At 44.2% G+C, this 13,312-nt stretch overlaps 1 protein-coding gene and 1 non-coding gene across 2 annotated transcripts in view; one reads left to right on the plus strand and one right to left on the minus strand.

The window, feature by feature from the left end:
- m1ap (meiosis 1 associated protein) overlaps positions 1–10,904 on the minus strand; it is a 23,793-nt gene extending 12,889 nt beyond the window's left edge. The window contains exons 1-3 of the mRNA XM_031851481.1: positions 10,641–10,904; positions 10,351–10,548; positions 7,724–7,895 (exon numbers count right to left, since the gene is read on the minus strand). Coding sequence (XP_031707341.1) covers positions 7,724–7,895; positions 10,351–10,548; positions 10,641–10,904 — 634 coding nt within the window. The remainder of the gene's footprint in view (positions 1–7,723; positions 7,896–10,350; positions 10,549–10,640) is intronic.
- On the plus strand, positions 2,661–2,732 carry trnaa-cgc (transfer RNA alanine (anticodon CGC)). Its single transcript has one exon. It is a non-coding gene; the product is annotated as a tRNA-Ala (tRNA).
- Positions 10,905–13,312: the final 2,408 nt, after the last annotated feature.

The raw sequence follows: 13,312 nt of genomic DNA on the forward strand, positions 1-13,312 counted from the left end.
CCCCCCCCCCCCCCCCCAGGATGAAGACTTGTCTCACCCTTCCTTGGCTCTGGGCCAGTGGATTATAATCCTCCTCTCAAGAGACCCACGTTTACAGAGTCATTATTCTGCCGACTCAAAGTGGATTTTGCTGAATGTATGCTGATCCAAGTGCGACTGTGTGGGGTGTGGAAAGGGCTTAAGTGTTCCGCAGGAGGCAAATAAGGAGAAGGGGGGAACACTTCCAGACAGAGGGAGCGTTGCGTCTGCACGGTGGCAGTCACAAAGATATAAAAAGTACTGCAGGCAGGGTAACAGTTAACATGATTACACAACACAGAACACCCCCAACCGTGGCAATACATTCAACTGTGATGTGATAAGACTAAGAAACAGGCTCCCCTCAGTGCATTGTTTTCTTATGTCTGTCACATTAACATGCTGAGTGTAAAGGGAATGTTTCAAAGATTTTCAAACGCTATGTTTCACAGTGGTATGAAGTTTAGTAATAATCTAAACAAACCCATTCCTAAAAAAAGGGAGTACAATAGATCTAGGTTAATACGCCATAAATCTATGTTAATACGAGACAGATACAGTGATAAAAGCAGAGGAAATGGGATACTTCACAGACGATGTGCAAAGCGCGGGGGAGGATGAGAGGGGGGTAGGAGACAAAAACAGAGCTGAGAACCGCTCCTCCTAAAAAGAGACATAGAGGAAAAAAGAGGAAAGGGAGGCGGAGGAGAAAGTCATTAAGTAGCTGGAGAGAGAAGAGAAGGAAAGAGGAAGAAAAAGGCTGCTCGTCTCTCCGTTACGCTTTGATGGAGCAAGGCAGATCCTGTGAAGCACAGAATGATTCAGAGAAAACACACACACACACACACACACACACACACACACACACAGAGGGAAGGAGAGGTGCAACTCAGTCACTCATTTATTTGTATTCATGCACAGATATAGGACACAAGAGTTTACGATGGGTAAAACAAACACAAGCGCGCTCAATTACATAGACACACATGCTCTCTCTCTCTGACACACACTCACTCTGTTCTTTTTAACCACAGCTGTCATCTGTCCCTTGTTAAAGTTACTTATCTCTCGTACAAACTGGACAGGCAGAAAGGAAAAGAAAAGACAAAACACAGAGCTAGTGCTGCGGGCAGTTTGAGAGGAGAGAGAGAGAGAGAGAGAGAGAGAGGGAGAGAGAGAGAGATTGCAAGGAGAGGCAGAGGATTAGGGGAGATATAATGGGATATAATCCTTTTTCTATTGAGAGACGGATCCAAGAATGGCTGATGGGGTGTCAGTTTGAAAGAGCTATTTGTCCAAGATACTGTTCTGCTTTTAGACCGCTTCTACCTTTAGCTCAAAAATGACGAGATTAGAATGTTCTTTTTACCAGTAATGTGGTTTTAAAAATAATTTAAATTTAATTTCAAACAAGCATTCATAATATTCATATTTGTGCTTTTTAAATATGATTTGACAGTAGTTTTGAGCGACTGTAATATCCTCTCATTTAGAAGAAAAGTCGCTGACAAACTCTCCCACAAGTGTGAATTTGTCAAATTGTAATTGTTGTGGAAATGTATCATACGCTTCTTTTAGTCATAAGTTGTATCGCTTAAAACCGGAACATGTGCACACGAGGCCAACCAGACTCATTTAAAACCTAATAATAAATGTTATCATATCGAAGGTATTTTAGCATGTCTGGCTTGCTGTAGTGTCATCCTGATCTCACCACTTAACCCTCTACTCATGAAAATACACCACCAAGGCTGGGAACCCGGCAGACAGAGGAGATGGAGGACTTTAACGCTGCTTCAGATTCTAAAAGAAACTTCAATCTTTCTACAGTGGGATGGAGCTCAGAGTGCTTTCTTTGAGTATATGAGATCTTCAGATCAATCCCCGGCATCTCCAGTATTATTTATAATGTCAACCTTTAGCGTTTATTGGCCGAGGAAAATAATAATATTTGTACAATAAGATATGGGAATGTGGTCACATGTTAGGGGCCCTGTGTCCTCCTGGAGGAGCCGGGCTGTGTTGGTGTTGGTGTGTGCCTGAGAGACGATAATGTTTACCTCAAAGCTCAGAGCTAAAGAGAAGCAATAAAGGAGGTCATTGACGTGAGACGGGTGGATGGATGGATGGATGGACAGATCAATGATGGGATAATACCCAACCTCCACAGGCAATCTAAAAAACGACATTCAGTGGTGTTTGAATAGGATAACGGCTGTCACTTGAAACCTGTATTTTGGGATTAAACACACACGGATGGAACGACTGTTTTCACTCTGAGAAGCCTTCGTAAACAAGGTATTCGAATAGAATAAAAGCTTTGAAAAAGCGGGGAAGTGATGTGAAAAAGACTTAAAGTGTTTGAATGAATATTTGTCAAAATGCGATGATGAGGACGCGGGGTTTTTTGGCAGCAGTTTGAAAAGGGATTTACGGGGAGTTTTTAGAAGCATGCGTCACACGGATTTCCATAACGCCGCACTTTATCATGAGGCAAGAGACAAAGGGTTCAAAACGCACGAATAGACGAGCACACTTATTCACGTACAGATTTGAACACCAACAAATACAGACACAGAGTCGCATGTACTGCACATCACTTGTTTTGTGGTGAGTGGTGTGGTTAAACACAAGTCACTGAAGGGGATGTAGCTCAGCGGTAGAGCGTGTGCTTCGCATGTATGAGGTCCTGGGTTCAATCCCCAGCATCTCCACTTCTTCCTCCTTTAGTCTGGACATGCTTTCATTTAAAACAACCGTGCAAAGGGTGGTAATGTAAGGGGAAAATAATATACACTGCTCAAAAAAATAAAGGGAACACTTAAACAACACAATGTAACTCCAAGTCAATCACACTTCTGTGAAATCAAACTGCCCACTTAGGAAGCAACACTGACAATCAATTTCACATGCTGTTGTGCAAATGGAATAGACAACAGGTGGAAATTATAGGCAATTAGCAAGACAGACACCCCCAATAAAGGAGTGGTTCTGCAGGTGGTGACCACAGACCACTTCTCAGTTCCTATGCTTTCTGGCTAAAGTTTTGGTCACTTTTGAATGCTGGCGGTGCTTTCACTCTAGTGGTAGCATGAGACGGAGTCTACAACCCACACAAGTGGCTCAGGTAGTGCAGCTCATCCAGGATGGCACATCAATGCGAGCTGTGGCAAGATGGTTTGCGGTGTCTGTCAGTGTAGTGTCCAGAGCATGGAGGCGCTACCAGGAGACAGGCCAGTACATCAGGAGACGTGGAGGAGGCCGTAGGAGGGCAACAACCCAGCAGCAGGACCGCTACCTCCACCTTTGTGCAAGGAGGAACAGCAGGAGCACTGCCAGAGCCCTGCAAAATGACCTCCAGCAGGCCACAAATGTGCATGTGTCTGCTCAAACGGTCAGAAACAGACTCCATGAGGGTGGTATGAGGGCCCGACGTCCACAGGTGGGGGTTGTGCTTACAGCCCAACACCGGGCAGGACGTTTGCCAGCATCTCCATTTCATTTAAACATGCGACGATCAGCCCAATGGGCTTAGGGTGCACGATGGAAGAAACCAATCTGTGCCCCTTTGAAAGTCAAGGTAAAAGTGTCACGTCTACCTTTGTATAATGGCTCCTTGAACTTAAAGAGGGAGTTTGCAAACAAACTTCTATGACAGTAAACCTTTTTCTTTTAAAAGACAAGACAACTCTAAGACTTGTTGCTTCTTTAAAAGCTCTCTAATATGAATATTGTAACGTTAGTTGACATCTGTCATTTCACCAAAACAAACCTCTAAACTTGACAAAGATCTAATTTTTTCGTCCAGCTTAACCTCTATGTTGTCGATCACTGCAGCTGCTCCAGTCAGTGTTTGTGTGTGTGTGTATGTGTGTGCACAGCTGTCCTCTAGTTCTGACGATGACTATGCAAAAAAAAAAATGAAATAACACGTCGTGCTCCCAAAATACGTTTCCTTTTTAGAACTCATGATTTGGTCTTGAGAGTAAATATAAGCTTTGTGTGGTGTGTGCTTGTGTGAGTGCACGGTGTGCTTGTGTGACGCCAAATGGAGAGCGATGTCTCGAGGCTGCATTGCAATGTGATGCATGACACCGACCGGGAACTTCAGAATAAAAAGCAGCGGTCCCAGGTTAATCTGACTGTCACTGCCAGCACGCGCTCCAATTTGTTCCAAACATATCATCCTAGCAGCCAGCTTTATTCTTATAATGCATCATTTCATCTTGTTTTACAAAAACTGACCCCAATTTCGAGGAGTAATAATGGAAAGACTCTTATGCACTGTTTAGTATGGAGGAGCCACATCCAGGGCATGCCCGATGTAAAGGAGCTGCCACTTACAGACCTTGTGTTTGGTCTGCAACGGCTTTTATCTGTCTGGATTTTATGACACAGTGCGTCGACCGGGAAAAATGCAGTTACAACTATTAGTTTTAGCAGAAAGTGGATGAAAACAGACAGGAAACGCAGGGAGAGAGAGCGAGAGAGAGAGAGAGAGAGAGAGAGAGTGGGCGACGACATGTAACAACTTGAGAAAACAAGTATCTCTTCAGAAATAGTAATAGTTCATGTTTGAGCACATGCTGCAGCACATTTTTACTTGTTTGTTAATATCTAATATTGTCAATAAAGCTTGTGATTATTACATCGTCATTGTTTGAACTTAATATCAAACTATGCATCTACAAAAGAGTGCTGCACGACTTTAATTTGTTTCATTTCGATACAACTTCTTTGTAGTTAAGGGAAGACAACGCATCCACACAAATGCATAGTTTCCTTAAAGAAGCAACGCATCCAGTGTGGGACAACTTGTTGAATGTGTTTCAGTCAACGGCTCGGCTGTTTGACTGTGAGGAGGGAAAGCGAAACCACTGGAGCCACAATCACCCCCGTGTGTGTCTCACTCTGCTCCTCTCGCTCTGTGACCCATTTCTCTCTCTCTCTCCTCTCTGGTGCTCTGCGGAGATTCAGGGATACTCTGGGAGAGCTTCAACGAAAACAGGATGCTTATCAAGGCGTTGGCCCTTAAGACGCTCTCTCTCTCTCACACACACACACACACACACACACACACACACACACACACACGTTTGTACTCTCTTGCTTGTGAGGTCGTTGACACAAAGCCTGTCCTCGGCCCTAACCTTAACCATCACAACAGCATGCTGCACACACACACACACACACACACACGCACACACACACACAAAGCTAAAACAAATATTCTGGTGTTAAGTGAGACGTTTTTGCTCTCTCTCTCTCAGAGCATTCCCGCCCGGCATCTGACACACACGGAGACTATTAAGATTCCACAACGCGCCCAGATTCCAAAGTATTCCCAGAATAAACACTGCTTCCACATTTCTTTTGCATATTTCATTTGTCGTATTAGTCATGTATCTCTTTTTTATAAAGCTACAAATCGAGAGAGTGAACTGAACAATCGGTCACGGTCTGCTACGTGTATATGATGATAATAGATACTAACTGACACAGGAAATGGGAAACTGTCATTTGGGTGTACCCTTGTGGGCTACACCCAAGTTGCAGGTATCAGAACTCCGTTTTACCACAGTAAACATCCTGTGGAACTGTCACCCAGTGGTATATGAAGTACCCAAAAGCCATACTCATGATTCATTTTGTTTCTAAAGATAGATTTGATTTTGTAGCGAGTAACGAAGGTTTCAGGGGAAATGTATCGGAGTCAAAGTATCAGTTTTCTTTGCAAAATGTAGTGAAGTAAAAGTAAAAGTCAACAGAAGTATAAATAGTAAAGTAAAATACAGATATCCAAAAAAACGACTTAAGTACAGTAACGAAGTATTTCTACTTCGTTACTATACACCACTGCTGTCACCAGGGTGTTAGGTAGCACTGCCTGCACCCAGTAAGTCTGAGGGGAATTCACAAGGGCTCGACAGCTAAACTTCTTATCTTTGATTTAAGCCTGCGACGGTCTTCAGACAGATGAACTCCGAGGTCAACGGAGCAGCGCTGACCCCGCTCCCTTTTCCATGTTCTCACAGAACTTCATCCAAAAAGTCACAGAGTACAATCAAGACAGATATATATATATACAAAACTATGTGGTCCCATAGTTTAGGATTTATGTTTCCAAGTCTTTGAGTTAAAACATTTTGTCTTTATGACAAAAAACTGATGGTGTCAGAAAAGCCTGTTCCACAGTGGGCACAGAGACATCCATCATACTGCCGACCCGGCAGAAAGGATCCGCGCTCCAAGCCGCCGACATGCTTGTGCGACCGATCGCGCTGCGCGTGAAGATGTTCTGGTCGCAGCAAATCGCGTTTTCCCCCGCTGTGGAAAAGAACCATCTCTTAATAAAGCAGCTTTTTATGTGGGACATCAGCGGTCCGGCAGCACTGCCGGTGTTGACATAATGGAGAGAGTGTGGGCTGCAGTATCAAAGAGCTCCAGACTATTATGTTTCACTCGCTTCTGTAAACACTTGGAGACACTGTGTGTGCAGGAACGCAGTGATCTAGTCCCAGTGGCCTCGCAGAGGCTTAAAAGGCTGCAGGCCTCGCTATCATCACACTGTGGTAACTACATAACAATGTCTCCAGGGCTCCATTCCAAACATGTCTTTGTTCAATTCCATTGTTTTGTTATTAGACACTGGAGAGAGACAGGAATGAGCATCACTTACTGTATATGGATCGATGGCTAACACAAAGACAAAGGGGTTCGTACAAGAGGAGCTGCTGCAGGGACACCAATACTTTTTTTTTATTACCTAAAATGATGAGAGCAGAGCCTCACTACGGCCGTGAGCTGAGAGCAGTTTGACAAAAGTTATTTTCCCTAAAAAAATAATGAGAAAAAAAACATAATTTTGTGAGAAGGATCTTTTTGTCTTTCTTATTCCTGTAATTATCTGGTGAAGCTACATAAAACTAGACACCATCTACCTTTAATGCCGCTTCGAAGGGGAATAACGACGAGTTCGACGGGCACAACTGGGACGAATAACCCCAAACCTTTCCACTGTGGGTACGATGTAGAAAAGACGGGGTAACGAGAACAAACATTGCGTAACTGACATAACTGTATCAGGTGAGTAAAAACTCACAGCATCATTAGCGTCACGTCTCCCACATCCCAACGCTTCTGAGGAAAACAAAGTCGCAGTCGCTCTTAGTGGCTTTCTCCTTGGAAACAAACTGTTTATCACCATGGAATGAATATTTCAGACGGTTTCAGATACATTTTCACAAGAAAGGCTTCCCCTGCTTGTGTTCACCACACACTCTCGCTCTCTCTCTCCTCCCTGTACGCTCTTCTCTCACTTTCTATTTCTCTTTTCCTCTGCCCTTCATTCCCACCCAGGCCTCACTGCACTCTTTACTTATTCAGACCACACCAATCGAACCCTCGTGTGATTACAGAGCATGACATTTCATTACCCAATGAGTCTTTCATGGAGGATTGGGAAATGTGTGGACGGTAGCCAAAGAGTTCCATGGATTGTGACGTGGTGAGTGGAGATGAGTGACCAACAGCGAAGCATGCAGTGCAACAAATGGGTCGACGTGACACCGAAGACGATTAAGAAAGAGCATTGGGGGGGAGAGAGAATGTGGAAAGTGAGGGGGAGTAAAGGCAACAGATAGCAGACCTCCCTCGAGCTGTTTGACTGTGTGTGTGTGTGTGTGTGCACGCTCTGCACGTCTACCGTCAGTCTCAGAGTGCGTGGCTTCAGGCGAGTGGCTGTCTTGGCCCCAGTCTGCCGCGCTGTAGATCTGTACCACCAGCAGCCGCTTCAGTGCCGCCAGGTCAGCGTCTTTGAGCCCCGCCTCCAACTGGCGAACGACGCTCCGACCCGGCTGACCAGTCACCACCGTAACCTGTGAATACAGCGAGAGGCCTCAGCCACAAAAAGGACACAAAGGACCCATTCAACAGCGACAACCCGAAACAGAAAAAGCACATATAATCGTGTCTCGCCTTCATATGTGGTTGTGCAAACAAGAATATCCCAAAATGTATTTGGAATTAGTTTTCAGGGACCAAGGCAGCCATTGTTACTAATGCTCTACATCGGAAAATATGCTCGACTTGGATGGTCTCTTCTCCCATCAGATTGAAGAGGAGGGGAAAAAAACACTGTTGCTCCGTCCAAACAACAACGAAAAACTTCAATCCCTTTTAATTTGACCATTATTAAGCCACATAGCCGTTCCGCCCGCCAACTCTTTCCCAAAAGCTCTCTTCTGTATTGCTCCAGCAGCCTTTGTGAAAGATGTTGTCATATCTTCAGAGGAACAGCAACATCACCACCACAGCAAAGCATTCTCTGGGTCAGACTGTTTCTGTCCTACTTCAGGGACGTGACATGCAGCGACATTGCTTGTTACTAAATTAAACAAAATGAGGCATTTGCTGAAGAGTGGCACACCATATGTGACAATGGCATGACTCAAAAGCACAGTTTCAACCTGCCATCTGTGGTCCGCGATCCTTAACGCTTCCTGTAACCGAACTCTCGTTATCTCGCGCGTCACGGCCTCACGAACTTCTAGTAATGCTCTGTAAAATGTGTTCTACTAATCCATTCATATCCTGATAATGAAGATTCCTGCAGTAGATCTGCGCTAAAGACATCATTGTCAAATACGTCCTCACTGTGTCTGATGATGGAAAAGAGACGGAATTAGTTTTCTGGGGCTATTACATGCCTAATGGGGGGGAACGCAGATAAACCAATGTTAGGCTGATGTGTGGAGCGCCCCACTGAATCACATTAACAGTAGCAGTGAATGATGATTATAATGGCACCCTGATGGGTTCTGCTCTCTGCTTCCTGCTGTACAATCTGCTGCTGAAGACACACAGACGCTAGAGACGTATATATATGAATGAAAACACGCCTTGTATAAGTGGATCAGCAACACACACACACACACACACACACGCAGAGGGCCAAGTCTCTGCTTAGCGTCTCTCTGTCCCCTAATGGTGCTATTCATATCTGCTGCTGTCAGAAACAGTGGGTCTTAGTGTAATCATCTGTCCAGAGCTTCCTAATAAAGCTGGCTGGATTTGAGAAATCCTCGTCTGCAGCCCGGAGCCTTGTATCCAGAGGACATGTTGTTCAAATTCAACAAGAGAGACAGAGACATCGCTCAGTTGGCTCCCCCACATGTCCAACATTCAGACTGAACGAATGAGATGCTTTCCATAATGTCAGCTAATATTCATCTCCCCCTAACCTCTCACATTTGCTGACGTCCAAAATGCTGCATTTGTTGTCTATTTTGAGTTTTTGATCCTAGTACGGAACATGAGCCCAAAGCTGGCTTTGAGTTACATAACCAGGAATGAATAGTTCTAGTAGATGGGCTGCCTCCAAGTGATAGCTTTGACCTTTTATTGATGTAAAAAGTTCCATCCTCAATCACGATGAAGCGATGTACGAAACGAGTGGACACAAACTCGACGGGACAGGAGACTATATTATCATATACGCTACAAAAGTGGGCGCACCTCAAAAAAAAGGATTTGTGATTTAAATACTCAAATGTGACAGCTGATCGGAGGCGGATACTCTGGCGGGGAGGCTCTAAAAAGCGACTGAAGCCACACCGATGTCAGTTTTTACAACTCGTCCTCGACAGATGGCTCTACAGCAGATGAATAGAGCCCATTTGCTGCATCACAAATGTACACGAGCTGGTTTGAAGTGGGCTGTCTGATATAAGTGGACTTGTCAACAGAGAATTTTGTTAAGCTTTTAAAAATGCAAATTAGATTTCTAATTCAATATGCTTTTGCAGCCGCTAAATACACTGAATTGGACCTGAAGAGACCTCCTTTAGCGGATATATGAGTGGAGCCTTTTCCTCCACATTAGCATGAAGCACAAAGCTTGAATATCAAAAAGGCGGGGGGGGGGTTCTGTTCAGTCTGAGCTAGTCTGCAGCAGAGAGACGCTCCTTTCATAATGGATCCGGAGAGACAGAAACAGAGAAATATTTCGTGGAAATGACTTGCTACAAAAACGCTGAACAAAGCTGAAAATATTTGTTTTACCCCGGAGGTTGTTGTGTCTCTGCTTCAGAGAGAGTGAGTGTGCGTGCATGTGCGTGCATGTGTGTGTGTGTGTGTGTGTGTGTGTGTGTGTGTGTGTGTGTGTGTGCTTCGCATGTATGAGGTCCTGGGTTCAATCCCCAGCATCTCCACCTCTTGTCCTACCACACAACAATCTGTTCAGTGGTAGTGTTGTCAAATCCCCATCATAGTGGTACCTTATTGCAAGACTACTGCAGATTTTGTTCATATAAAGGGTCTATCTATGCTGACCTCCACAGATATATTGTTGCTGGCCTGGCTGCCAGCACTGGTATGTCTGATGTACTGTTTAAACTGCTGCAGACTGTCCAGTACTGCCTGACGCAGCAGCTCGCCTCCTCTGGCTGCTCCTCTGACACATCCTTCACCCGGAAGAGTCCTCAGCTCCTCCACACAGGAGCGCAGCCTGGCCAGGTTACCACGGACCTGCTGAAAATGGAGAATGGGCAAAAGAGCAGGAATCAAATGGGCGACAGAAAGGTTAGATGTGTGAGGGACCCTTCAGTCTTCATACGTCTCACCACAAACGGCAGGAGACACTCCTGCTGCCTGCTGATGGCGTAGAGGCTGAGCAGTGGTATCCTACAGGGTCCATCCAGACTACAGGCCAGGGACAGGAAGTTATCCAGAGCATCACAGAGCATCGGACAGATCTCCGACCACCAGGGGGGCAGCGCCTCCACGATCAGGACCCTGGCTGGCTGCCGCGGAAAAGAGGAGGACCAGTATGCCAAGTTCCCAGAGTTGGAGGAACCCGCCGGCCTCTTTCTGTTGTCCATGGACATCTAAGAGCAACAGACACAAAACACGACAGCGTTCAATAAGGAAATAGAGGGAAGCAAAACTAAATCTTCTGGGGGAACAATGGTATATTCTACATTTATGGTCATGTTTTGAGCTGAAATTGGCACCTAAGGCCTAATTGTGCATGTAAAAATACAGCACCCAATAAAATACATGCACACATATCTAAAACCTGAGTACGCAAGCACGTCTATCAAATCTGGGAGACCAAGTGATGACCTAAATGACCAAAAAACAGACATAATAACAAACCACTGCCCTGTGGTGATAATCCGTCCATGCAGTCAACAACATTAAAGCACATTAGCCTTTAGTCATTATCACGAGCAGTGAGCACCACTGTGAATAGAACATGAATAAATAGGCCATAATGAACATGGGACATTATGTAAGTATCTAGGTTATTAGTGGTTCTAACTCAGGGGCTTTCCCCGACTTCTGAGAAGGCTAATGTGAAAAGAAAGTGACTACTAAAGAAGGTTTTGTACAATAATGACTGAAAGGCAGCTGGAAATTAGACTTAGAGGCCAGAACGTTCTAGTGGAACTGTGCCATGAGGCATATGCAGAGCAGACAGCACGTTTCTGTGTATATGTGGGAGGAAAAATAAGTGGTTAAGTTCCCCCACAGAAGGTCCTCACTGAATGAAGATCGTTAACACGTCGTTGTTCATTTACAGCCATCTGAACTATTAAAGACATTTCAGCTGGATGATAAACACTGGCAGTCGTGCTGTCAAAAGTCTGACACTGTGATGATGCAAGGACTAAACTTTAACAGGAACCCGAATGATTCCTGTGGGGAAAATGGGTCATTAGAGCAGCAGAAAGAAAAACAAGAATATGCAGAATATAGCATATTCAAAGCACTGCAGATAGTATAGCATGATATAAAAAAAAAATATCAGTTCCGTTTTTAGCTAAGCGTTTTATGGGCATGTCTATGATTAAGCTAATCCCGTATTTATCAGGGAAAAACACACCATTTTTCCCTTTTTTTATATTTTTTACAGCATCATCAGATGGAATCGGCCCATCTGTGTGGCTGTCAAAAGGCGAAAATCAGTCATGCAACATGGAGAGAGGGGAAAACCCATCACGCTTCAGTCCATCACACCACCCGAAACCCCATCATTATGGTCTGTCTGAGTGAATCTGTCTTTCTGTGTCTGGTCACCAGCATCATCATCATCATTACTGGAGGGAAACCCCTTATTTAGCAACATCAATGACCCCCCTCACTCTGACACACATCAGTGCAATTAGTCATTTCATTTCCACACCTCAGTGAACACATTTCAACGAACGTACAGGAGGCTTTTTGTCTTTTTTCACACGTTGTGCAGAGAATATAATTGATGAAAGCAGACCAGTAAACTAAAATACAGACAACAGACTGAAAAGATAAATTGATAAAGCAAATATTTAATAAAAAAATAGTTTGAGGCATTTTTAAAACCAGCAATTCCAACCTTCTCAAATATGAGGATTTTTAAATAATTTTTATATTTAAGCAAATTGAATATCTTTGGGTTTGGGACTGTTGGTTAGACAGAACGTGTCATTTAAAGATATCACAGCGGGCTCTTGGAAATAACGATCATTATCTTTTACTGTGTTTTGACATTGAGTAAATGATAGAAAATATATTTGTATTTTGCCCATGCTCATCACTATGCTTGTTCTTTGTTTCATGTCATTAATTTATAGTTTCCTGTTTTATTTTGAAATACTCACCTCCTACTTCCCTCATTTCCTATACATCACTTCCTGCCCACCTGTGTTTCCCGCCTATGTGATTGCCTGCCCCGCCCTGATTGGTTTCACCTGGTCCTCTTATCTTAAAAGACTTTTTCTTACCAAGTATTTAAGTCCTTTGCCTCATGGTGTCACCAGTAGTTACACTGTGTGATGAATGAATTTAAAGAATATTTCACTCTTCTGTCATCATGTTGCTATTAATCTGCCACTGGGCCTATCTTACATCACAAGACTGTCACAGGGTTTAAACACCGGCCTGTTGACGCCCACAATCTGTGAGCAAGAAACAAGACACCAACAGCATCATACCAGATTTAAACTCAAAATTATAGGTGGGAATAACACGTCCTATTGAACAAGACCCTGAAACCTTCGACTGCTGTTATCGGAGCGAAAAGCCATTGACAGAACTAATCCTTTCCGATCAAAAAGCTGAGCCCCGAGCGCTCTTTATCACCCAGGTTCTTAACTCCACGGTCCTCCTGAAGCGCTGCTCTGTTCTCATCTGCACAGAGATGAGCTACATCACAGGTTATAAAGGACACATTGTGTGAAAGTGTGCGTGTTGTTTGATCTTCTGCCTTTCTCATCTTTCCCTGACTCACTTCTGCTCTTCTAAGTCCTCACCC

The sequence above is a fragment of the Anarrhichthys ocellatus genome, unplaced genomic scaffold, assembly GCF_004355925.1.
Source record: "Anarrhichthys ocellatus isolate YVR2014 unplaced genomic scaffold, GSC_Weel_1.0 scaffold11, whole genome shotgun sequence".
Taxonomy (NCBI): domain Eukaryota; kingdom Metazoa; phylum Chordata; class Actinopteri; order Perciformes; family Anarhichadidae; genus Anarrhichthys; species Anarrhichthys ocellatus.